General features: G+C 39.7%; 2 protein-coding genes across 7 annotated transcripts in view; both read right to left on the bottom strand.

Annotated features, from left to right (window-relative positions):
• Nucleotides 1–10,852, bottom strand: part of LOC110042058 (uncharacterized) — a 63,495-nt gene extending 52,643 nt beyond the window's left edge. Inside the window, exons 1-11 of the mRNA XM_089294460.1 lie at nt 10,441–10,852; nt 10,178–10,298; nt 8,414–8,501; nt 7,073–7,712; nt 6,535–6,604; nt 6,195–6,319; nt 5,806–5,934; nt 5,215–5,589; nt 4,626–4,797; nt 3,485–3,763; nt 1,872–2,000 (exon numbers count right to left, since the gene is read on the bottom strand). Coding sequence (XP_089150586.1) covers nt 1,872–2,000; nt 3,485–3,763; nt 4,626–4,797; nt 5,215–5,589; nt 5,806–5,934; nt 6,195–6,319; nt 6,535–6,604; nt 7,073–7,712; nt 8,414–8,501; nt 10,178–10,298; nt 10,441–10,525 — 2,213 coding nt within the window. The 5' untranslated portion in view covers nt 10,526–10,852. The remainder of the gene's footprint in view (nt 1–1,871; nt 2,001–3,484; nt 3,764–4,625; nt 4,798–5,214; nt 5,590–5,805; nt 5,935–6,194; nt 6,320–6,534; nt 6,605–7,072; nt 7,713–8,413; nt 8,502–10,177; nt 10,299–10,440) is intronic.
• Nucleotides 10,853–12,372: 1,520 nt separating this feature from the next.
• LOC110042014 (protein turtle homolog B-like) overlaps nt 12,373–26,459 on the bottom strand; it is a 30,660-nt gene continuing 16,573 nt past the window's right edge. For 5 of the 6 annotated variants that reach the window (XM_020747330.2, XM_020747331.2, XM_020747332.2 and 2 more), the window contains 8 exons: nt 23,110–23,397; nt 22,003–22,278; nt 21,371–21,637; nt 20,945–21,265; nt 20,077–20,376; nt 19,734–19,871; nt 19,245–19,293; nt 12,373–16,127 (listed from right to left, as the gene is read on the bottom strand). In XM_020747330.2, coding sequence (XP_020602989.2) covers nt 14,072–16,127; nt 19,245–19,293; nt 19,734–19,871; nt 20,077–20,376; nt 20,945–21,265; nt 21,371–21,637; nt 22,003–22,278; nt 23,110–23,397 — 3,695 coding nt within the window. In that variant the 3' untranslated portion in view covers nt 12,373–14,071. Of the gene's footprint in view, nt 16,128–19,244; nt 19,294–19,733; nt 19,872–20,076; nt 20,377–20,944; nt 21,266–21,370; nt 21,638–22,002; nt 22,279–23,109; nt 23,398–24,466; nt 25,524–26,459 lie in introns of those variants that run through there. The other variant, XM_089293953.1, reaches the window with a different exon arrangement.

Genomic DNA, 26,459 nt, shown 5'->3' with positions numbered 1-26,459 from the left:
GTGCACTAATAATGTCGTATTCACGAATCTTCGTATAATGGATGTCTGTTTGTGATTTCACTGACACGCAAACCTTTTTATCGACCCGCCTCCTCCCCAACCCCTGCCTCTTTCTAGTACATGGCGATGTTAGTGTTGTAGCGGTTCATTGCCCTAAATTTGCAGGCAATACATATTTAATGATTACTTGTATTGATATTTCCACTTGGTTTTTTCTGGGTTTAATAAACTGGCTATGTGTAATAATTTTCACATAGCCAGTTTACTCCATGGCGTGTTTGTGTTGCCTTTATGAATGGAGCTCAGCACATATTTCATTTTGGCTAATTTCATTCTCACAATTCTGCTCGGGGAGATTGAAGCAAGCCTGCAAATAACAGTCGGTCATCGGACAATTGTCCGGTGAATTTGAGGTTTTGACAGGTAAAAGCTTAGCCTGGTTGCGCACTCTGACTGAGCATTTCTGCTAAAATGAAAAATATTTTAACTGGAAATTTGTGGCCGAATATGGGACAAGTTATTTTGTTATACTGCCACACAATACTAAGCAAAAAAGCTTTGTTATCGGTTTTGTTTTTATTCCAATTCTAAGAATTTTATCACGTGCAGTGCGTCGTCTCAAATGTTATAATTATGTCGAATTGTAAACACATCACATCAGCGCCACTATCCCTGCATGTTAATTCACGCATTTTGCGGGGCGTTGTGAAAGATCGTGAAGCCCCATTTAGTTTGAATTACGTTCATCTGAAAAACTACTAAAAACTGAGGTCTTATGTACAGTGTAATTACTCGTTGTTTGTTGCTACCAAGTGTTGTGGAATTAATTCTCAGTCGTAATACATTGACCTGATTATAACAGTATGGAAATTGAATACACGGCCCAAATACTCATGTTTCATTTATCTGAATGCAACTGCTTTCAAAAACTTTAAAACCTCTAAAACGTAACCGAATGTTTTTCTAGTCCGTATGATCAAAAATCAGTTTAATTCTTAACTCTTACAGTTTTTTTACATCTGTCAGTGTGGTTGAAATATAGTTTCCGTACCACAGAATTGTTTTTGTGAAAAGCATGAATGTACAGATTAGTTACGCTTTATAGTCACGACCACCTCCAATTCCACTTTTTAAATAATTACGCAAATTTTTTATTCAATTGACCCCAAAAACATCCAGAGGAAACTTGCTTTCAGAAAAAGTCGAAGAATTCATTTCAGCCAATTTTCAAGTCTCTGAATGTCCATGCGGGAGATTGTTTTATCGCTTTTCCCGTTTTCCTTAGATGTCTTGGGAAACTTGTTACGTTGGAAACGCTTGTGTGACTAGGGGTATAAACGTTTGTAAATTTGTCGATTTTCAACAGGTACAATAATACCAGAAGTAATGTAAAGGTCCCCTTGCTGGTGCTAGTAGCGATTTTACACTCAGTTGACTTATAAGCTTTTCGAAATTACAACCAATATTTTGATGAAGACTCTACACTAAAATACCAAAATGTCTCAAATGTCTCTTTTTAATTTCTAACGACAAACAATTTTTTTTTGTCCAACCAGACTGGCTTTTTGTTAGGTCAAAACTGGTCCTTGCCCTGACAAATGGCCTGCCTATAGACAAAAATTATTTGCAGGCTTGTTGAAGCATAAAAACTCTTTCTTTACTAGCACTGAGGTTCCAACTTTTGGAGCACATTAACTTTCCTCTGGGTATAATTTGTCAGCTGAGAGTGGGAGAACCTTACAATCATGTAATAATATTGTGGGTGACCAACTGACTGACTAATAAAGGACAGACAGGCAGATGAATAACACTGCAAAACAATACATTTTGAAAGTGTGTAACATCTGAAATACAATTTAATTTTTTCACACCTGACAGCCTGATCTTGAAATGGACACTCATAACCAGGGGGGCACATTTCACAAGATGACGCATTTCCAGTTGAGTAATAACCAAGGTCACAAGGAATTTCTTGCCTGGCATCTGTATAAGGACAATAGCTAACAAAAAAAATTTTTACTGTCAAAATATTGTTCTGTTTTGTTCTGTTAAGATACTGTGTATATTGATTAAAGATTAGCTAAATCTTCCACATGTCAATCCCAGAAAATGGGCCATAACTTGTAGTGTCAGTGACATATTTCAAAGAAGAATCACATTGTGACAATACATTGTTCGTGGCTAGCCAAGGGACTCTTCAGAGACCTTTCTGCTTGGCAAACTCGCTGAGCATCATGCTCAAAGTCCCATTCTCTAACAAAATGATGCCAGCAATCTTGCCTTATATCGCATAAGGATTCCCGACCACACAGATTCACAAGTGAAAATTGACAATAAAAGTTGACAGTTACTTGTTGACAGTTACATTGTTCATGGCTAGCCTGACGCAACGCTTTTGTTTTGTCCCGGCAAAGGGACTCTTCAGACTGCATCAGGCTAGACATGAACAATGTATTATCACAAGTAACTGTAAACGTTTATCATCAAAGATCACATTATTATTTTTTTCTACTTACACATGTGTTACCTCACATACATGTTAGTGATATAGACACCATATAAATAATTATAACCTATAGCTATGGATTTAAGTCTCAACAACCACTGTTGAACCATTTTTTGTTCCTGTTCTTTTGAGGTTTGACAGTATTTTGAACAAAATATGGCAACTTATGACCTTGGATTTCCTTAGGTGGGCATTAATCCAATAAGGGATAAATCAAGTTCTTCTTTAAGCTGTATAACTTAGTAACTTAAAAAGTAATTCACTAACTTAAATTATTACATGACTTTAAGTTAGTTCAGAGGGCTAACAACTAAAATTAACCATCAGACTGCTCCATTGCCAGTTCAATATTCTCTAAGTACTGGACAGGGTACTGTGCCGAATGATCTTGCAAGATTACTCTTGAAGATTTTCGGGTAGTTTCAGTCGTGTTATAAATCTCTTATCAACCAAGCTTGCTTGGGGCCATATTGGGAAAATACCGGCAGCCAGTCCTTCTTGTACTGACCTCGCTATGCTTGGTCCGTACTGTCAAGACTTTGGACCAATATTCTCCCAGTATGGCCCTTGTGTGTGTGAGGCTCGGTGGCCTCATGGTTAATTACGCTTGTCCCTGGATTGAGCAGCCCGGGTTTGAGCCCTGGTCGGGGACACTGTGTTGTGTTCTTGGGCAAGACACTTAACTCTCACATTGCCTCTCTCCACCCAGGAGTATAAATGGGTACTGGTGAATTGTTGGGGAAACCTAACAAATTGCAGGGCAGTGACCTGTGATGGACTAGCATCCTGTCCAGGGGGAGTAGAAATACTACTAGCCGCTTCATGCTACAGAAACCGGGATAAGCTCCGGCAACTATGAGCCAGTTGGCTCCAAGGCTTCACTTTATGGCCCTTGTGCTTGGTTTATAAGATATATGTATCAATGCAGCTGATGCATGATTAGTTAACAAAACAGAAAACCCTTAGGCTAACACTTACAATCCTGGTTTACAAGCTGTGCATACTGTCTTCTTTCTAGTTGCATAAAAGCCAGGCTCACACTTGATCATGTAATCAGTGGTTGTGTTTGGACAGGCATAGCCTTTAGGGCATTCTGTGCACGATGCTGCACCTCCTATTGCATATTCACCATCACCGCAAGCTTGGTTGGTGCTGCCATCTGCATTAGGGCATTTGTATCCTGGAGGGCATGGATCACAATCTTTCTTCCCTCCCGTCGAGAAATAGCCAGGTTCACAATCAAGTTCAATGTCTTTGCTACAATTTAGAAATTAAAATATAAAAAAACAGCTAAAAAGATAGTCACACTGTACATAGCCAGTTGTTTCATTAAAGGCCATAACCCTTAATGCCACAGGTGAAATTGCCTGCTGATAGAATTTGCCACATTGTGGAGACTTTCACAGAGTTGATTTTCTCTATTGAGCGTTTGCCCTTAATATAAACTGCTCTAGCTCGGGAAGTTTGTTTTTCCATTACAGACCATGGGATGTTCTCTAGAGAATTTTTCTTTTATCCATTTAAAATTTATTCCTTCATACATATGGAACTATTTGAAAATCTGAGAGCATGAATTCTCAAGAGTATCATCACTTGGTCTGAAATGGGGCCACCAAGCGTCCAAGCTAAAGCCTGATTAACCACCTCCACAACACAAAACCTGAAATATAACCACTTCAAATTAAGATAACTGTCAGTAGAACTTCACATAGTGTCTTTTTCCTTTTCTAAGAAAACTACTTCAACCTCACACACCCCACCTTAGGTGTTAGAAGGATGATGATGATGATGAGGATGATGATGAAAACTACTACAGAATGGTTACATCAATGGTAATTAGGCCTTTTAAACAAAGATTATGTTAGCATTAGTGAAATTATAATTGTAAGGTAAGTCCCTTCTTGGAAATGAAAAAAGACTGAGTAGTCACTATTTCAAAGAAATTCATCAAACATTTTATTCAGGCCACACAAACAAGTAATAATTCCACATACAGTATCCCAAAGCATTAGAAGATAAAAGCATTAATTGTTAAAATTGCAACACAGGAATGCTCACATAACAATGCCATTAACATACATGTACAGTCACTGGAGAATGCCAGCAAGTAAAAACTTACTCATTGTGGGGACAAAACTTTCCAACTGGACACGGTGTGCACTGAGTTTTACCACCAACAGAGTACGTCCCTAGAGGGCATGTGTACTGGGCAGTGGAGTCTGATGTGTTTGGACATGCAAAACCAGGGGGACAAGTTGTGCAGTTTGTAGCTGCTACATCACTATATGTACCTGAAATTTAAATGGATGGGTGATTGTTTAAATTAATGAAACACTGGTGGCAAAACTTGAATAACCAAGTCATCATTTTTTTTGAAATATTTGTTTATTTATTTACAGTGTCTCCAATTAGCAGAACAGTGCTGAGAACATTTGACACTTGAATAAAGTTACTTAAATGTATTATTAGATATCATTCAATGAAACCCCCAATAATCAAGTAATTATGATTTATCACAATTTCTTTCATTTCTGTCAATGTAACATTGGTTTTCCTGTACCATGAATTTTGATATCAATGTTGGTTGTCTAAAGAAGCAGTAGAAGTCTTGGTAAACATCTCTTTAAAAAAACCCAATGCTATTCAACAGGTTAATTAAAACATAACAGGCAAAACATTGTCTGCAGCAGTTGTGACAATATCCATACCTGCCGTGCAAGCCACAGGTTTACCGGAGGTTGTTGAACATTTAAACCCAGCCTGGCACTGATTACAAGTGAGTGAGTTCCTGACATTTGTGTAATGTCCCAGATCACAAGGCTGAGGTAACGATCCACTATTTGCACAAGCATAGCCTTCTAGACAGTCATTACATTCTGTTGCTCCACCCAGTGACCACTGTCCCACTTCACAGGCTACCTCTCCCTCTTGGGGTGTGCGGCAGTAGTAACCTGGCCGACATCTTATACAGACAGTCCCATTCTGACTGGGCAGTTCTCCAGCATTACAGTTGATGGGTAACTTGTATCGAGATTCACAAATCTGTCCTGAGCTTGCATTGGGGCACTGCGCACATGATACCACTAAAAAGATAACAGTGTAAAACTAACTCAGCTGAAGTGTCCTTGCATTATTTTTTTTTCAATTCAAGAGCTCAACAATCACAAAACCAAACCTTATCATTGTACACAGTCATAAATCCTTTGCACATGGCAGGTAATTTAAAACTGCTTCAAGGAAAATCTTAACTAAAATAAGCTGAAAACAAATGATTGCTCGCAAAAAGTATGGCAACTTACTTGAGTCAGTACTATAAAAGTATCCCAGAGAGTCATCAAATGGACATATTTCAGTTCTCTTGTTCTCTGGGCAGCTGTAACCAGCAGGGCAAGTCTTGCATGTTGTGGACAGTGCCTCAGCATACGTTGCTGAAATTATATTATTTTGCAATATTTTCAACTTTTCTAAAACTATACTTTTTAATTATTAATACCTTATTTATTTCAAAATAACCAATAAAAGAGAGTTTTTAATATAATTATTAATAATTTTGAAATACATATAGATGTCTACTTGACATTGTTTTGGACAATTTATATATTTAAATATGTGAAGAGAAACTATACATTGACTTCTCTAGCTGCCATTAAGTTTGCAACTTTAATAATCAATAAAAAGGGATGTTTACCTCCAGTACAAGCCACAGGTGCACCAGCAGGATCAGGGCATGCACTTCCAGCTGGGCATGCTGTACAGTTTTCAAATCTACCTCCCAAAGAGTACATGCCAGCAGGACATGGCACTGGCGGATTACTAGAAATTTTCAAACATATGGCATTAGCAGTGATTGACAGATTGATGACTCTGTGAAGGAATAAATGTCTGACTGTCTTTCTCATACTACAAGATGGTTCCCTGATCAATTAACTGACCAACCCCCGACCAACCAACCGACCAAACAATTTGAACATTTTGAAAAAGATGAGAAGGAAATTTGGTGATAAACTGAAAAATATATCACTACTAACCTTGGATCAGGGCAGTAGAAGCCTTTTGCACATGGCACACAAGACATTCGACTTGGTGTGGTCTGGTAACCTAATACAACGAAACATGCGGTGATGCCAGCCTTATTCATCTGCTTTATTAATTAGTAACAAGTTCTATAATCATCAATGTAACCCTTTCACTACCGTCCAAGATCAAACCTTAAATCAGTTTATGTGACTTTAATTTTTACCTTTGTAGATGACACCCCAGCATGTGACCATTGACATGAAAGCTACCAAGCAGCGCTTTTACGTGGTACTGTTTATTATGATGCACATAGCTTTTTTTTACTTTAAGTCCGTGCATGAAAACTCAATGGGTAGGCATTCATGACAAATAATTAAGCGAAAGGTAAAAATCAGTGCTTCTGCTGTTTAGTATGCTATATCAAGATAATAGGATGGTAACTCTTCATATATAAACATCCCCTCCGGGTTTTGCTTCAAATGTTCTCTTGGATTTCTGCATGTATAGAACAAAGCTACGTTTGTATCTAAAGCATGACTAGCTACTCACCTTGTGGACACAGCTTACAAACACTTTCTCCTGGGCCTGAAAAAGTTCCATTAGTACAATCCACTGGCTCAAGACCAGGGTCCACACATTGTTTTCCAGCAGGACACGGCAAACACACAGATGAACCATTGCTGCTGTACTCTCCTGATTCACAGGACGTACAGTTGGACTCTCCATATTTACTAAAATAACCAGCTGGGCATGGCACAGATCGATCACCATTTGGGCATTCCTGCCCAGCTTCACAAGTGTTGCATCCCACTTGTGAGGTCTGGTTTGTGTACTGTCCTTCCGGACAGCCCTCAGGGGCAGACATTCCTTGACGAGGGCATCGATGACCTGCAGAACAAGCTTGGCATGCTGTGGAACGGATGGGTGCAAACTGTCCAGTGGGACACACCCTGGGCGGTGTACCATTTGGACATTCATACCCCTCTGGGCATATTGTACATGTTGCATTACCCTCAGCACTGTAAAAACCCTGTGGACATGCTATGGGTTTTGATGCAAGGTTTTCACATTGGAAACCTTCTGGACAAATGGTACATTGTGTTTGTCCTGTACTGTTGCTATAGAAACCAGATTCACAAGGTTTAGGTGGTTGACCTCTATCTGGACAAAAAAATCCAGCAGGACATTCCTAATAAAAACAACAGGAAGTCAATAACTCTGATATCACCATAAAACAACATGAAAATTCCACTAGAGACTCAGATTTTGACTTTGTCTCACACTAGTGACATTCTTGCTACCTAACTATATACAAAGAGTACTAAGAATCTGAGGTTTTATTGTACCTGTACGTTATCTTTTTAATCAGTGTATTCCTGTTCATAGTTAATGTAATCTATGTGTGTAATTTTTCCACGACGCCTAAGACCATTTGTATGATAAGATATTGTGTTAAAACAAAGATTTATTGATTGACTGATCAATAGCTTGAATCTTATATTGTGAACTCATTAATAATTCATTAACCTTAAACAGGGAAAAACAATTAACTGTTATGGTGTATGGATATCTGATCTTAATTAGCATAGATTTCTACAAAATTTGTACAAATCTATGCTAATTAAGATCAGATATGTAATCATCAAACACCCAAACCAGTGTTCTACTGATTAGTCTAAGCCACTCACAGTTCACAAAAATGTTTGTGATTAATCACGGGCACTTGTGTTCGATACAATTCCTAAATATTACATATAACAAAGATACATGGACAATACCCCCAATAGCTGCAATCTCTACAATATAGAAAGGTAGCAAGCATTATCCCTGGTTCATGAATTAACAACAGACTTTAAATTATATGCTAACCTATAAGTTGGATAAAATTACCTGGCATGCTCCTATATCTGACTGTCCTGGGTTATCATTATAGAAACCTTCTGGGCAAGGCTGAGAATTGTTTCGGCCACCTGGACAGCTGTAAAGTTAGATATTAACTCATTATTATGAAACTTTTATTACTTTACACAACTAGAGAATTCTATTTAAATCAGATGACACATTGAAATTGGGAGCAAAACCTAACTGTTTTGGTATTAATCAACAAGTCATTCAAAACTTTATCTAAACGCTTTTCACAGCCACTTCGAAAATGTAAAGAAGCCACAGCCACTTTTTTTTTACAACCGCACTCTGCTCAACTACTCACTATCTACAACTGAATAGATAGAGTAGCATGGCTGGATCATGTTTACTGTAGGTAGTGTCAGTCAGCACTATCGGCCAACACTCGGTGCTGGTGTTGCATCTGCCGATTGTCGATTAATACATGGCCAATATATCGCCGACAGTTGGTCGAAGTTTTGAGTGTCAGTCGACTGTTGGTTGAGTCTCAGTCAAGTATCGGTCAATACGTCAGCCCATATGTGTGTCAGTCAAGTGTCAGTGGAGTAACGGCCAACATATCGACAGATGCTCAAGCAACACTTGATTGACTTTCGACCGATTTTCGACCGATACTCAACCAACACTCAATCAACTGTCGGCCGATTTCTTGGCCATGTATTGGATGAGTGTTGCTCGATATATCAGTCAATAGTGTTGGCTCACACCACCTACAGTAAACAAGATACGCGTAGCCAATAAGAGAATAGCATTTGCGATAGAATGCTAGTAGATTTATACTAATTAATGATTACATTATGAGCTCGAGATTTCTATCATGCATAGAAATTGAGAACAAATAATCTAATTGTTTTAGTATATATCTACTAGTTCTACTACTATCTACTCGTTCAAAACTTTATTTGAATCCTCTTCACAGACACTTTGAAAATGCCAAGAAGCGGCCGTCATTTTGTGAACAAGGGTACCCTGCTTCGCTACTCACTAACTATCACAGAATAGATAGTAAGTAGCATAACCAATCAGAGAACCTCATTCATGATAGAATGCTTGTAGATTTATACTAAAACCTGACGGTCTGCTTGCCTTCACTGGTACTAAATGTCAGTGTTGCTGACCTTGGGTTTATAATCTGGATGTTCAATAAAATGTAGAACTAAGACCTTAAATCTCCATTTGCCTATACAAAGCGATTCTGGCATAGTGTGGGCAACCAGATAGAAAGTCTGATGGAAGGCAGCTACCTGAAACACTTTAAGGGATCGACGGGAAACGAAGTTTGGTTCAAAAATATGTTGACATTTTAGCTTCACCTTCACTTCACCTGTCCCCTGGCGCCAAGTTGGCGCATAGGGCCTCTTACAGTTTCTGTAATCATTCATTTTTTTACGAGGTTAGGTGATTAGCCTAACGCCCAACCCCCAAACTGGAGGACCAGGGGCTGTCCTTTGTCAGGTCTCTATCCCTCGACCAATCCGGCACGGTTGAACCCACCGGGGACTAAGTATTTTAGCTATAAGATAATAACTTCTCTGGTAAAATGGTATATTAGCTGCTGAGATATCACTGCGGCAACCGTATGAGATAAGGCCCAGTCCATTGTTTGTATCATATTACTGTATCTTACAAGTACTTCATTAATTGCATTTACAAAATGGACATCACTACATTAAGCGAAGTTTTTACCCTCACAAACACATAAATTAGCTAAAATGTATACTCTCAAAGACAAGGCAACAAAGAACTTACAAAGAGCCACTTGGACATTGGAAGCAGCCGAATTCGCTTCCATTCACTACAAGAAATTTGCCGGGATCGCAGCTCAAACTCCCGCCACAAGTAGACCCGCAAACCGAGCAATCACAAGGATCTGAAAAGGCAAAATGACTATTATTTCGCCTGAAAGAATCTTTACCTTCGATTCAATAAAATGCAGCTGCAGTATCAAATATAAAAACAGGTTTACTGTGTAAATACACAGCGCTTTGCGTTCGTCATTTGGCATTACTTACCACTGGCAATAGTAACTTCTGTCCAGCAGAGAAAGGCCGCCAAAATGATAAGATATGACCACATATGAAATGACATGAAAGCCATAAAGATTCTAATATTTACAATTCCTTTCCTCTAGAACGACGTGTTGAAGGCTTCATGCGATCTTATGCAATGCACGATTTCTTTCAGGTGAAGGTCGTGTTGGCTGATGTCAAAATTTTTCCGCAAAGCTCAATACCACAATCACAAAGCTCTGTTCAAGAAAGTGCAGGGTTTTTTATCATCCACACGACTTCATTTTGCCTTCTCAGAAACATCCGTTCACTTTTCAGTCCGCAAAAATCCTCCAAAGTTGAAAAGACGTATGGAAAGTAATAAAAAGTGAATTCGAAGTTCATAAAGTTAATTATGCAAAATTATGGCCGAGCTATGTTCGATTTGCATGCGATTGAAACGATTGCGTCAGGTTTCTATAACAACGGGGTTTGTTTGGGTCGTAAACTACATTCCAAACTTCCGCAAAAACAAAGTAAAAGTTTCGTTTCGTTTTCTTAAAACAAACAGGGCACTAAATTTTTTACGAGTGCCCATTACATGTTAAGAGGTTTAAAAGACTGAAATACCATGGATGTCTTACGTTCCGTTTGAGGAAAGCTAAAAGTTTATAGCCGTTCGTTCATTCCTCTGTCTCTAACGACAGTGCAAACCACGAAGACAAAACAAATGTTCCACTCGATTACTTCTGTTCTTTTTCCAGTCACTGTTTGCATAATGTCACACTGGGACAAAAATTCCTTTCTTGTTAAATGCGTAATGAAAACAACGCACCGCAGTTAAGCAAAGAGGGAAACATCAGACGGTATTGAAGACAAACTCCTTCGCATGTTTTCGAAATGAATTCTCTTTGCCGACTAGTACCTTATTCACTGGACCTAAAATTCATTTTTGATCGTCATTGTTGATATGTGTGGCAAGACATTTCATTCTATAATGGAAAACAAGAAACAACGATCTTCAACTAACATTTTGTTCTAAAATGGCTCATGTCTTCAGGTATAAAGGCTGTGGTCAGGAAAATATGGGGGTATCGGTTAGTTAAATGTTCTTTTCTCGCTAGATACGCCATAAGCTATTTTCTTAGCTGATATTGCCCGGCAGCATCCTAATTAATGAGGGGCAAATACGTGATTGAGTCGTTGATGACTTGCCAGTCTTTTTACGTAGTTGACCTCTCCCGACCCCCTGTTGGGGGAACAGTGTGAGGAATGGCGCGTGGGCTTTTGAGGGGTTTTTCGCGCTGCCCGCGCCCCTGCTATGTAGGAGACTACCTATTACCCTCTACTTGGTTATATTTTAACTGTATTGTATATGCGGGTTATTAACCAGGCTTGTAAGGTCAAGGTGGATGGATAATGGCCAAGTTCTCTATTTGCGAGTTTATGGGCCGAGATGGAGTCGAGGTCCATAAACGCGCAAAAAGAACGAGATATATTATATGGCTTTCGGGGAAATTTTTCATGCGAGACACAGCGGGTGGTCCCGATCGGACAAGATAGCGCCATCTTGCCCGCCGCTTGGGTAACGAATCACAGCGCAGGATTTGGTTCATCTTGCCTGCTCACGTTGCTAACACTGCAATAATGGATACTCTGCTACGACAAGGGCACAACGCTCGAAAAGTCAACCTCACAAAGTCGCCACGGGGGTTAAATTCGAACAGATAAAGAGGTTAGTAAACATGTAACCAGTGGGAAGCAAAGGAAACGTAGCCTGTGAGGCCCAAGCCCCATTCCACTGCCCCCCACCCCCCGCCCCCTCTCCCCGAAAAAAAGGCAGGAAAGTCACACAAGCAAACTATGACTGATGGTTTTGATTTTGAACCTGATTTGCCGAAAAAAATTTCCAAATTCAAACCTCAACAGATATACTCGCATATAAACAAACACGAGTAAATTTAAAATAGCTCTTTATTTCGTTTATATTTATAGCTGACTTTACGTCGATTTATGTAAGAGTGTTGCTATTAACTCGATTGTTTTTATCTAATTTATCCTTTATATACGAGCTTCCTAACTTTACATCATAATTTTATTTCGGAAGCCAACCAAACTTGCACCCACTAATCAGAGGTCTCTACGAAAAAAGCTTCCCTTAAAAATTAGGGCAAATATACATACGGTATTAAAATCTTCTCTGCGGATATAAAACTAGCAAATATGTCTCACTTGTTATTTACATATCAAGTTTACAAACATTAAAGCGATAATAATTTTGTAGTAGTTTTTCTTTAGAGTTCAGCATATAATAGCTAAATAGTTGGTGTTTTATTTTATTTTAATAATCAACAATGATTATTCATTGATATCTCACAGCGAAACCTAAATAATTTGTTGTTACTATCGGCAAGTTTAGCCAACTTCTGCTGTTCTCTAAAAGTTACGATAGCAGCATCAAAACCTCAAACCTCTTAATAAAAATTCATATTCCGATAGAAACTAACTCAGGCATTTTTACAAATATTTAAAAAGGCGATACTCAGTTACGAAATTGATGTTTTCTTATTGTACAACAGCGTCGGTGGGGTGGGGTAAATACGGGAGGCATAGTTAAATAACCAAGTAAAATTTTCGATAACTGAAAACGACTGCAAAATTGACTTAAACGAAACAATAGAAAAAGAGAAAGAGCGAGAAATCAAGAGAGAAAATGTTTCATAAATTCCGCATAATTATACTCAGATAATTAATAAGCTGGAAAAAGAACCAGTTGCAACTTGAACAAATATAAAAACTCTTTTACACACTGTGTATCAATCACATCGTTGCACCTCGCAATCAACAAATCGAAGTGGTTTAGCGTGGTCTGTGCTCTTATCGACAACGATACGCGTCATCAAGGTGGTCAAATTTGTTGTGGACTCACGAGACGCAGTCTCGTGAGTCCACAATATTTTGACCACTATGATGACGCGTATCGTTCTCGATAAGAGTACAGACCACGCTATACCACATTTCGATTTGTTTTTTACCACAATCTCAACGAAAATGTATTTTCAGAGCGCGAGCTGAAAAAGGCATTGCATGACACATTGACGCGAGCAGCGTTGTCTGGACTCTTATCGACAACGACAAATTAGCCAATCAGATTGCGAAATTAGTAGCAATTGAGGTAAAAACGCTTTCGGTCAACATGCGTTGATTTCAGAGGCTGTCAGCCAAACGTCCGCACGTGCAGATTATTGACATTTGACTTCTTCCCAGACTAACTTGGTTTTTGATTGGCCAAGCAACGGAAAAAGAAAAAAGATGTAGGGCAACGGGACGATTCGTTTCAACGAAACATTTTTGTAAACAACTGAGCGCGTCTATACTATAGAATAAACAGCTTTACCGCGCTTTACCCTAACTTTGAGTTCGTATTTCTTCTTTCGTTACGAGGCGTGAATGAGTTTAGAGGGTATTCTATTAGGTCACGCAGTGTAGGGAAGACTTGAAAACCGTTTCTGACCATTTTAACGGAACAAATCTCGAAAGGAAGACTGTACTACAGTCTGCCTCGGTCGGCGTCACGCCACAAGCACATTTCTCTTTTTGCACAGGGCTAACCATGACATAAAACAACTGCAAATAATTGCATCAGTAAGCCGCGTTAAAGATCCCACGATCGATACACTTGACTGCCACTGGCCTTGACATCTTGTAACTTCTTGTTCGTTTTGTATTCCGCCATCAACTTAGAACAACGCTGGTCTTTCTCAGCGTCACTCAACTGATCAACTTTGTACTTCGTCGGAGAAACGTTTGGAGAATATCTAAGCAAATCGGAATTTGAGAGTTTCTCCATTTCCTTCAGGCTTTCTCTGCTGGAGTCACTTCCTTCTAAATTTACACCCATCTCTTGCTGGAGGGTCATAAGATCCTCAAAAACTTGAGGATTGTATGAAGTCCCTTCCGTCTCTAAGTCGTCCATTTCACTTGACGAGGGATCTAACTCATAGGGATCGTCTAATGGCGATAATCTTGTCCCTTTTAACCGCATTTGCGCATGAGCTTTCGAGTAATCCGCTGGTTTTATTCGATCGGGCTTGTCGTAGCTATCGCGAGAGGATCCGTAACCACTCGACGCGCGGTCGCTGGATGTTCGGTCACTCGAACGCGAGGATCGTTTCGATGAGCTTTCCCGAGGCGATTCAATGCTGTTTGTCTCACTTGATGACACGAGCACTGAACAGATTCCGCTTGACGCATTGGACGAGGACCTAGACACACGGCGCCTTTGTTGGAAGAAAGGATCACATATTTTTAGCTGATCCATCGAGTCTGCTCGTTCCATGGGATTTAAGTTCAAATCCGTGACAGAAGGAGGCTTTTTGTCCTTATAAACAGGTGGAGAAGGTTTCCTTGACCTATCACGAACTCCTGATCTTCCCTGTTCATCAGACGACGATTCGGAATCCACTGATCTTAATTTCGTAACTGCACGAGGAAGTGCAATGGCGTCCGTTTGACGGGTGAGGGAGCCATTTGTCACGGTACTAGGTTGGCTGTCGTAAAGGTTTCGGGCAATCTCCCGGTCACTTTCTGTTTCTGAAAGCGAGACCATTGATAACGCCGGTGAAACGCTGTTCTCTGAGTCTGTATCGAGTGGAGAGACAGGATTTTTGTTCTTGGAGTGTTTATCGTAAGGTTCACCTTTCAAGGAAGCTTCGCTCCAACCTTTTAACTGTTCAGTAAAAGAGAGCCTTTGAGAATCCGCTCTTTCTAGATGAAGGTAAGACGATTCTGTGTCGGGAACTTTCCTTCCTAGTGACAATGTACCACTGCCCTCCCGTCCCTTATGAGCCGGATATTTCAAGCCTTCGTCCGACTCCTCTTCGTCGTCGCATGTACAGCGAAGTTTTGAGTCGGAGTCCTGCTCCGAAATGGGCCGAAGTTTGCCTTCGTACAATGAATGAGGTCTGTGTCGTCGGCCTTTTCGTCCTCGGCTTGACGAGTCCCCCGAATCGGAATCGGAACCTTTTCCGTCGCTATTGTTGTTTGAATCCTGGCGTCTTGAGAAAACCGCCGGCGTCGACCAATGATGAGGTTGTCGTCGCCCAAGTGTCGCGTTACCTCGAGGGACATCTCGATCCCTTGGCAATTCCTCTTGTATGGGTTGAAATCGCGGGTTGCGGAACAGGCTGGAATCTCGCTTATCTGGAAGACTGTGGTTGGAGCCAAATTTCTGCGCCGCATAAGCCTGAGATCCTAAATGCTCAAACGAAGCCTTGCGTCCCAATCCCGGAGGAGATTTGTGACTAAGAATAGAATCCCGCGACCCAACATCGCTCTTGCAAAACTGATCGAACGAATCCCGTACCTCGCGTGATGCGGGTTTGGCCAATGTGCAGTCATACCAGGCAGACTGGCCGTCCCGAGATTCCAGATCTCCAAAGTAATGAACTTTTTCATCCTCAGACGAATTTTCTGGAGATCGCGGAGGCAATGCGCTCGTCACCAATTTAGCATAACGCAACATGTCGCCGCTATAGCGTCCGTCATGACCCGTCAATATCAAGTCTTCTTCTCGTTTCAGCTTCGCGAATTTCTCGTCTTCGCTTCCGTCGCTGTCATCGGGAATGAATCGCACAGCCTCGGGACGAAGCTTGATCTCAGCGTCGAGGAAATCTTCGTCTGATTCTTCGGGTTCGTAAGCCTCCGTCGAGCTGCGAAAAGAAAAGTGAATCAAAAGCTGCTTCTCGCAAATAGAGTGATATACAATATTAGAAACAGCCCTACAAAAATACGCGCGCTGATTGGTTGAAAATCGTGTTTCTACTTAACAATGAGATTAGGAGCTCGAGATTTCATCGCGTGATAGATTTTAAGGGCGCAGCCTGAGTCAACAATCACGCACAGAAATCGAGAGCGAATAACCTATTTTTTTTTGGTATGAATCTACTAGTCGTTCAAAGTGATATCTAAATCCTCTTCATAGACACTTCGAAAACGCAAAGAAATGGCCGCTAAATTGTTAACAAGCGCACACTGCTAGGCTACTCACTATTTACAACAGAAAAGATAGTGAGCAGTGAAGCCATTTAGAAAACAGCAATCGTGATAGAACGCTAATAGATTTATACAACTCAATAGAAACACAGTACATGGTTAACATATAGACCTTGCCACGGATTTGGAAGTCATTTTTCCGGTTGTCCGAAAACATGTCACAATTGACAATGTTGATTAGAACATCCAATGTAATTGATTTTATTTTCCAGACTATAGTTTTCTGACAACGTTCATCTCGTAAACGCGAGATAGTCGCAAAAGACTTTATAAAAGTGATTGTTAGGGAATTTTGATAACACAAACGTAGCTGTACCAAATCTATTTTTCAGTTATCTATGGTTTCCGAGAAGTGGCTTGTTAGGAAATTCTGTAATAATACACTTCCATTCGAACACTCCCATTATTTTCCGATTGGGATTTCCAAACCGTGGCCGGCTAGCACTCTGCACTAATGGTTAATTCACAAGTCTTAATATTTGGAGAAGTTTGACACTTTTGCAAACAAATGAAAGTCAAAACAGCTTTTAAAATATCAAATGCATTCCTCGTATTTAAAATCCTTATTATGCAAACACGGATAATCATCAAAAAAGTAGAAGAGAGCATTAATTTACAATAACTAAACTGACATCCAACATCCAACATCCAACATCCAACGATTAACTAAACTGAACCCGATTATTCAATGATTATTGCAGACCGCTTTGCAATTTTACTGTTTCGTGTTTCTACGTTGTTGCTAGTACTGCCCATAGAATACGTATAAAATGTTCCTGTTCTCGAACAGTTTAGTCAGTTTGGTATTCGGTTTCTTAAAGTATACATTATAATGAATATTGCTTCTTTCATTTGCCTTGTCACAACGCAAAAATAAAACAAAGCATGAATCATTTAGTATTTGGGCAGTAAGAAAGCGAAAAACTACAAAACACACTAAAACGAACAAAAGAAATGTCCTCATCTTACAGGTCTTCTACCGAGCAGTGTTTTTCCAGATAAATTTTAGTCTGTAATAAAACGCGGACTCTACAAGAGTTTCAAACGCAAGCTGCAATTCGCTGATTAATGTTATTCACTAGATCATGGTGGCGATAGGCGAGTAAACTTTCTTTCAGAAATCATTTTTGGATGTAATTTGAAGCAAGGCGAGAACTATAATTAACATTGTCGGAAATGTCTTACAACATCGGGTGTTTCCCTGCTATACCATTCAAATAAAAGACTATCTTCTGCTGTGACGGGATATCATGTAAAGAAATTAGTAGGTAACTAATTTCTGTAAACATCACTCCAGCTGTCCCTTGGCACAAAAAATTCATTGAGTTACCTAACTACCAACTTTATAGGTTCAACGAAATGTAATTTGTTAAAAAATATTAAGAATTCAATTGCCTTGAAAATGATTCCATGATTATAAAAATATGGAGCGTATAAAAATTTTAAAAAGAAATAAATCTTACATTATCAATGCTGCTCGAATTTAAAGACGAAATGATTTAGCTAAGGAACAAACAGTTAAAAAACCACACCAGTCGCAAACTAAAGCGAGAACATTAACAAACTGAGAAATGAGAAACAAGTTGACATGTTACCTCCATGAAGCTCCCATATCGACTTTAACAACTGTTTCAAGAACGTTATAAATTACGCTAGTAATTGACGTCAAAACCCATATTTCTAAAACATTTCATTTTGGAATCCAAAATTGCTGTATGATTCTAAATCGCTGTTTCTGTTTTTTACAGAACATCACATCGTGACAACTAGTCAAATTATGCTTTTGGAAGCGAACCAAACAATTATCTGAAAGGACCTGTCAATGATTTGAAACTCAAATGACTTTGTAGTCAGCATAAATTATAGAACAGCCATATAGATATGGGAATGGAAAACAATATGCGAAAACCAAAACCGCCTTTACCGACTCCAATTGAAACACAAACACTAATGAATAATGTAAAAATTGCAAGAAATTATAAACATAAAAATTGTTGGCGAAACAAAGATAATTAGTATTGAAAACTCCGTGCAGTTATTGTCATTGCAGTATTGCGTTCTTTCAAGATCTTCCCGTGCAATTCTGTCGCTTGTGTATAACACCACTTGTAACTAACTCTATTAACTGAACTCATTTGGTCTGTATAGGCCCGCAATTGATCCCGGGAACTTTAATGGTCCCCAAATTGGACCACAAATGATCCCAGGATCGGAACTGATTCCAACAAATGATACCGCAAAAAGTCAGGAATGGCGTGGACTCCAAGTCTATGGATGCATATATTTGTTTTAATTATCCTAAGTGAAGAAAAACAAAGCGCCCGAGGTATAAAGCAACAATAAAAAAACGGTAAACATACTGCGCAAAATACAAAATTAACATATGTCTACTGTACAAATTTTGGGAGTTATGATGTAGAAACGTAAATAACACATTTAACTGCCTTGCCTCTTGGCGGTTCTTACTAAATGCTTTGAAAAAGGTAAAAATACCGTTGTCGGCTGCAACACAACTTTTCAATTCACACTCGTGTGACAGTACGTCTGTATCTTTGACATCTTCAGGAGTAAACACTGTAGCGGCCGGCTGATTAAATCAGCGATATACTGGAAGATTCTGCCTAATATTCTGTTTCACTCGATTTTCGCCATTTTGCTTTTCTTCGAATACTTCAAAATAGGTCAGTAATAAAACGACTCACCATTAACCGATAAGAGCAAGGCCCATTCATGTAACTAATTATAATAAACACGAACAACTTGAGAAAACTTACCCATCAGGAAGAGTGAAGTGAACTTTCTTGTCTCCGGATTTACTGATATCTAAAGGAAAAGGTGAAATGAATTCTTGAGCATCATTATTGAAGTGATCATGTCATAACATAAATTAAATTAGAATAGATCACAACCTACATAATTTATTAATTATATTTAACATATTAATTTTTTCGGTAACGTTGTCCCACGTAATAGTCATTTGATTTGATTATGAACATAATCATTGAGAAGGTCTATATTGTTTTTCCCATTTCTTGACCCAACCCCGTTCCCAGGCTCTCTTTCTTTTGCGCCTCCCTTACCAAAGGAGAAAGAGCCTGGGAACAAGGTCGTTCGTGACCAATCAGAGACCAAGTTAGTACGAGAGGCGGAGAAGCCAAGTCAAAAATGTCAACGAAGAGTACGATGCGTTTCACCAACAGGAGTGGGGAGGGGGGTATTTTGTTTTACTATCTCTGAGAACATTTTCTAACAATCCAACTCACTTTCTTTTCTGGATTTCCTGTGAATAAAGCAGAAGCACACCAAGCCAAGCAGGAAAATACCCACTAAGGCTCCCAGGACTCCAGCTATTATTGGAATGACGTCACTTTTACCAGAACGCCGACCGATAACGGGAGAACCTGAAACGAGAGCAAGACCAAGTGAAAGAGTCAGCAAAAGAGAAATAAGGATCAATTTGAATCGATCAATCGATTGATTGACTGTCTCGATGGATCAAAGACACTCTTAGTAAAATGCCAAGTCGCAAGAATTCGAAGTTCTGAAGAAATGTTTTCTTGCGTACAAAGTGAGATAAATAACAGCCGAGCAAAAAAACAAACTCACCAAGTTTATAAGTCTTAGAAACGTAAGCAGCGTCACTGAACTCGTTGGCGCCAAAAGCAAATACCCGGAAGTCATAAGTCTTGTCCTCTTCGATCATTTCCGCTTCAAATAAGTAGACCCTGCGACCCTCGGGGACAGCGGCAGCTGCCACTAGCCAAGCGCTCGAGCCATTTCCTTCTCTGTATTCCACAACAAATTTCTCCACTTCCGGTCGGCCGGGAACAGCTGTATGGGTCCACGTGATGTAATAACCATCTTTGGTGATGTTAACTATGACGTTTTGCGGTGCTAAAGGTTTATCTGTTGAACACAAAAGGCATATTTATAGTTTCAGTCCTTGAACATAAGGAGGGAAAGCGTAAGGGTACCTTAAAACTGCTCAACTCGGGAAACATTGAGATTCTCGGGAAGCAAAATTTACTGTAACTGATCTCTTGGGACAAGTCATTAAGGCCCCGTCCACACTTTGCTGGAGAAATTTTAAAACGGAAGTTTCACTCTGAAAACGCATCAAATGTTTTCCGTCCACACTACGCAGAAGAATTTGAAAACGCAACAATCGCCAGTCATGTTGGATTTCTTGTTGAGGAAAACTCGATCAGGGAAATCATCACATGATTATCGTGACGCCATCGTTTTCGAAAAGCTCCGTTTTCAAAATGTTTTCCGTCCACTCTAAAACGCAAAGCCGGCGTTTTCAAATTCCTCCGGTTTGAAGAGCGTTTTCGAAAAGCTCTGTTTTCGTGACAGATTAACGTGGACGGTAGGCCTAACCGTAGAGATAAAGCTGCATTTTTAATTCGTCCGGCATAGCGTGGACAGGGCCTGGATGTTAAATGTTTCAGAAACGGAGTTAATGATATGTCACCTGCTTTATCAGGTGATCGATTTATCTTTGGCGGAACTCCTCTCGCTTCTACAAGGTCACTAAAGTGCCCAGCTCCCTCTCTATTGATGCCTCTGATGCTGAAGTAATATGCTTGTTCTGGCTGGAGGTCTGGGATATTGTATGAAGTCACACTGGCTAGGAGGAAAGCAGACCTGCGCCATTCGTAGTCGTTATCTGTGACAAGACGATACCAGACTTCCAGCTGTTGCGGATAACCACCATCGTACCCAGGCCTCCACTTAACCACAGCTGTTGCACGGTTGAAGTGCACGCTAGTAATTGTGGGCTTGCTAGGAGTGGCTGAAACAAATAAATAAAGAAACACAATAACAACAAATAAGTAAGCTACCTACCCTCTAAAAACATAGTTGTAGACTTGATATAACTTCAAGCAATTCAACTTACATATAACAGCTATAGTGGTGGAATGCCTGGCTTTGCCGTCATCTGAAGTAGCAATGCATGTGTAAACTCCATAATCATCTTTCTGTATGGCAGTAATCACCAACTTTCCACCTTGTATGTCCGTACGGTCCGCTGGGAAGGGCATTCCTTCGCGCTCCCACGTTAGCTTGGGAGGCGACTCTGACGTAGCTTCGCAGGCCAGACTGACGTCATCACCTACTCTTAGAGTCATGATACTTGGAGGTGCAACGATGAACTTCGGAACAACTGGGAAAAAGAGGAACAGAGAGTAAAATTGCACGCTGCACCCGTGTTAACAGGGTGCGGATCAGCAGGGTTGCTACGCGATACCCCGTCACAGCAATAATTTAAAGGAGCTCAGTCACGGTTTGCGCATATTGAAAAGTTTAGCCTCAATTTTTCAAATTCGTCGTTTGTAATCCGTTTTAATCTTCTCCATCCTTAGCCATCCTTGTTCCTTTATGGTTTATCATTATGTCTTTGGTGTTTTTTTATCTTATTAAACTGTTATTTTCAGGTTTCCTACCATTTAAAGGTAATTTTGTATGTGGCCAAAATAACTCAAAATACCGTGACTGAACCCCTTTAAAGCCGTTAAAAATTATTCTTACCTTTCAAAACAAGCTTTGTAGTTTTTGACACTCCCGCGCCAACTTTGTTGCGAGGAGTACAGACGTATTCCCCGGCATCTGTACGTCGAACATTTTGTATCAGCAGCGATCCTTTCTCCAGAACAGCAAATCTTGGATGAGATGTAAGGCTCTCGCCATGTCGTGTCCAGTTTGTAAAGTGGGTTGAAGGATTTCCCACGGAAACACAAGGCAATCGGGCATCTGATCCCTCCGGTGCTGCTACGGTATCCGGCATATCGGTAATCGTAGGGGTAACTGAGAGAAGAAAAGGTAAAACAGTTCACATGATCTAATACCCGGTATATCGGTTGAAGAGTAATCTAAGGAGTGGACCATTATTTTTTGAGGAGGGTCGGGGGGGATTTTCTGGGGCATGAATTTTTTTTTCTCGCTTTTAGGTTGTGCTTTTTTTAGAGAGCAATAACTCGAGCAAGATTTTTCTTTAACACCAAAAGTAGGACCTGGATAGTAGAAAGCAATTGCTCGGTATTTTCCCCATGGCTCCCCTTACACGATTTTTATTTCAGAAGATTTTGCAGGGCAAGAAATTGCCCCCTCCCGCCCCTTCCTCAAAAAGAGAATGTCGGGCCAGTTCCTAATAATTTAGTACCCGGTATGTCGTGTCGAAAAGTGTTAAAGTAGATAGGTCAAAATTTTGATAGGTCAAACTTTTAGATACCTGGGGGTATCTGAGGTACGAAGATGTATAGCTATTTAACAAAACCATAACCCCAGGGTATTTTAGGCAAAAACATATATCACAGTTTATTTAAAACTGATATCCAATACATAAATAAATAAAATAAATTATAATATTTAGAGAGAATTCCACATCAGTCCTAGCTGGTTTCCATGCTGGTCCTCTATCCTGATCGAATTGGAATTTGGAGATGTTGGTTTTTGTGGAGGGAAGAAAACCGCAGAACCCGGAAAAAAACCCTCGAAGCATGGCGAGAAACAACAACAAACTCAGCCCACATATCGCACCGGGCCGGAATCGAAACCGGACCTCATTGGTGGGAGGCGAGCGCTCTCACCACTGCGCCATCCCTGCTCCCCAGCAAGTTTCGATCGCCATCAACTTACATTGAACGTCCAACATAATATCAGTTCCAGGGTAGTTTACCAGGCCGTTTGAGTCAAATGTCTTGGCGGTACACATGTAGACACCTGAATCAGTCCTGCGAGTAGACTTAATGAACAGAGCTCCCGACGCGATGATAGTGGCGCGAGCGTCCGAAGTCGCATCGGCGCCATTTTTAGTCCAGCTGTAAATTACGTTCTCACTCGGCAAGTTGGAATCGATCAAGCAGTCCAACACGGCTGGATATTTTTCTACAACTGTTTTCCGACGAGATGGTAAGGCAGCTTTTCCTAAAACACAAATATTCGAGATGAGAAATAAGCTAGTGAAAGCAAGGTATGGTGTAGCGGAGAGGATGAAGCTTCAGTAATATTCCTTCCTTTTATAATGAGGTACTTGTTTGATATGTGCTGGTGAGAACATGTAGGCACGAGGAATCATGCAAGACTGACTGGAGCGAATGCATATGCAATGTGGATGACTTTGATTAAGCTTTGTATGCATGAAAAGGTGTTTTGTGAAAACTGTAGTCAAGAAATTAAACGTACTACGAAAAGTGTGCAACGCATTTGTACGACCTGACAAAGAGTTAAATTAATTATATCGCATAAATTTGCAAAAAGCTCTCACAACCGCTTTACTACCTCGGAACTAAAATCGAAATTACGATGAATACGGCGAACAAAGTGAAGCTTTTCTAAACAAAAATTCCTGCAATTGTTAAAATAGCGTAGAGAAAGCAAGCTGTAACAATTATCACATGCTATGCACGCGACCTTTCACCTGAAGTAAAACAATAAAGTTCTTAACAGAAAACGGAACGATTCCTACAAGCTCATGTTTAGAAACAAAATAAAATATGCTGGTTTTAAAAACAACCACTGACCACCTGTGCGGTCTGCATTTAAAAGTCTGGTAAAGACAATTGTATGAAACACAATTTGGGTCTTCAAATCAATCAAATTACAGACTTGAATATGATATCATGTGATATGCTTCAGAAGTTTTATAAGCCTTTGAGCTTACAGCACTCAACCATTTCGCTCGGTGGCTAGTAAGGAACACTGCTCCTTGATGAGCTGTCAATCCAAATATCAAATATTTCGCCTCTCTTTGAAACTACAGTGGTGTTCTGTTAAAATGATAGTCTTCTGTACGGGAATGAGAGGTCGTTCTTTAGAACTCGTCTGTATAGAGAAGATCAGAAATCTCATTTATAAACAAGTGTGCTTTGTCGGTTAAAATACAATTGGTAGCGATTCCTTCAGGCGAAACAGATCTCTAGATGACCAACTAAACAGCTTTGAATGGTGAAGAAAAGAAACTACACTTGTTTACAGGTGGCCATCGTCACTGTACCTTGAGTTAAGCTTGCTGCACTTGCGCTTGTCACGAGTAAGAGAATTATCAAAATCCAAAACTTCTGTTCCGTTCGCTCTAGAGACGGCAACATTCCCAAAGAAGCCATAAAGTAATTTAGAGCATTACTCTTCTTCATGTGCTCACAGAAGCCAAACTTCCGTTAGAAAACAACTCACTCGATGTAAAATACTATTTTTAAGAAGATCGCGTATCACGTAACAGTCCTATGAAAATACCTTTGTCTGCCCAGTGGAAATGTCAACAATTCTTTACCAATCTGTTTTAATGCACTTTGACCAACCAATCACATATCACTCGTTAAGAATATTTATCACCGCAAAGAGTCATAAAGGTCACTGTGACTGCATGGGTTATATCCACAATACTGCTTTCAAGCGTGTTTCCAAAGAAAAGCTTATTGAGCGCCTCTTAGCGAATGATAGATTATCTTTCGATCAACGGAAATCTTCTCCGGTAACCCTCCATGGATAGAATCTCCCGGAATAGACTCAGTTGGGCGAGTTCAGTACTTCGGAAGGATTAGGGAAAAATGTAAACCTAGCCCTAATCAAACCAAAGGGTAGTAAACCGGTTTATAATGATATTTGTAGAAACATCAAACATATTGCAAAGGAGTGCTTGCGAGGAACTCAGGCCCAATATAATGTCATGACAGCTTTGTTGATATTTACGCGTGTAATTATTACTGTTTCCTTAGAGTCCACGAGCTCAAAACACAAACAAAAACAAAAACATATGAATTCCGACTAACACAGAGAGCTCTTTGATAAAATAAATCTAAAAATCTTTCCCGAAGTTGTTTGCAAATTCTTATGATAGGAGTTCGAGTGAACTTGATAGTAACATGCAGCCTCTCAGTTTCAACTGACTTTAAGTTAGTCCATATTGAAGCCATTGCCATCCTCAAGCAATTAATCATCACTTCCTAATCAGTGCTTCACATTTACGAATGCTATTCTGTAAATACTATTATGCGTATTGTTTGCAGGGTTTCCTTAATTAAAATCCTGTTATGTTGTAGTACGTCATAAAACAATACAACAACAATATGAAAATAAATGAGAGCGTTTTTTTTTTTGTTCATCCTGCAATCCATTTCCTCATGGCCATCGTCAGTCACCGTTACTTCGAAAATATGTTCCTGCAATTCACTGAGTACTTTCATCAAAATGATATCCCACAGTGCTGAAATGTGAGTGTTTAAGTTCTCGAAAACTAAATATAAGTGGAATGTATTGTATCAGGTGCATATATCAATCATGTACTCAGCAATGAGATATAAAGGCTTGATTTAAGGAAGGAAACATGTGTGCTTGAAAAGAAGGATAATCGTCTGGCCGAGAAATTGAAAAGAGAAGGAAGGATGCGGTATCAATGAAATGAAGTGGATCTTTAAATTACTGCCGAATGTGGAAATATATTAGTTAAACACGGCCCAAATGATCGCAATATAGAGGTGAAAAGACAACTGATAAATGGCGGTGGTTATCATGTGCATGGGCTGAAAAAAAAATGAGCTAAAGCAATACAGACGAGTTTAAAGGAACCAGGTCACGTGAAGTACAACAAAATTGCCGCCCTTTCCTTTCTACGACAAACTTGGAAATGACGACACAGTCCTGGGATCTTAGCTTTAAAATCAAACACTAGCGACTTCGGAACCTTATAAGCACCACCCTTTTATTGATATGAACTGACTCCGTTAAACTTGTTTATTGGTGGCTAGACAATAATTACCCAGGTTTATCAAGTTTAAAATCTGATTCCATATCGTGTGATATTTTGCAATTTTTATAATTCACACAGAACCATTTTGCTTGCGCTTTTTGTCTGTTTAAAATCATTATCTTCAGCTTCCATTCGATTTGAATTAATAGTGTGACCTATTTCCTTTAACTACACCGCAGCGCAGAAATAATAATACTTTAAAAGACATTCACAAGAAACCTTTGTTAGCGGATACTCCGAA

Source organism: Orbicella faveolata, unplaced genomic scaffold (assembly GCF_042242905.1).
Source record: "Orbicella faveolata isolate gen_17 unplaced genomic scaffold, um_ofav_v1 contig_25, whole genome shotgun sequence".
NCBI classification, from domain to species: Eukaryota; Metazoa; Cnidaria; class Anthozoa; order Scleractinia; family Merulinidae; genus Orbicella; species Orbicella faveolata.
This window is presented reverse-complemented; position numbering and strand designations above follow the sequence as displayed.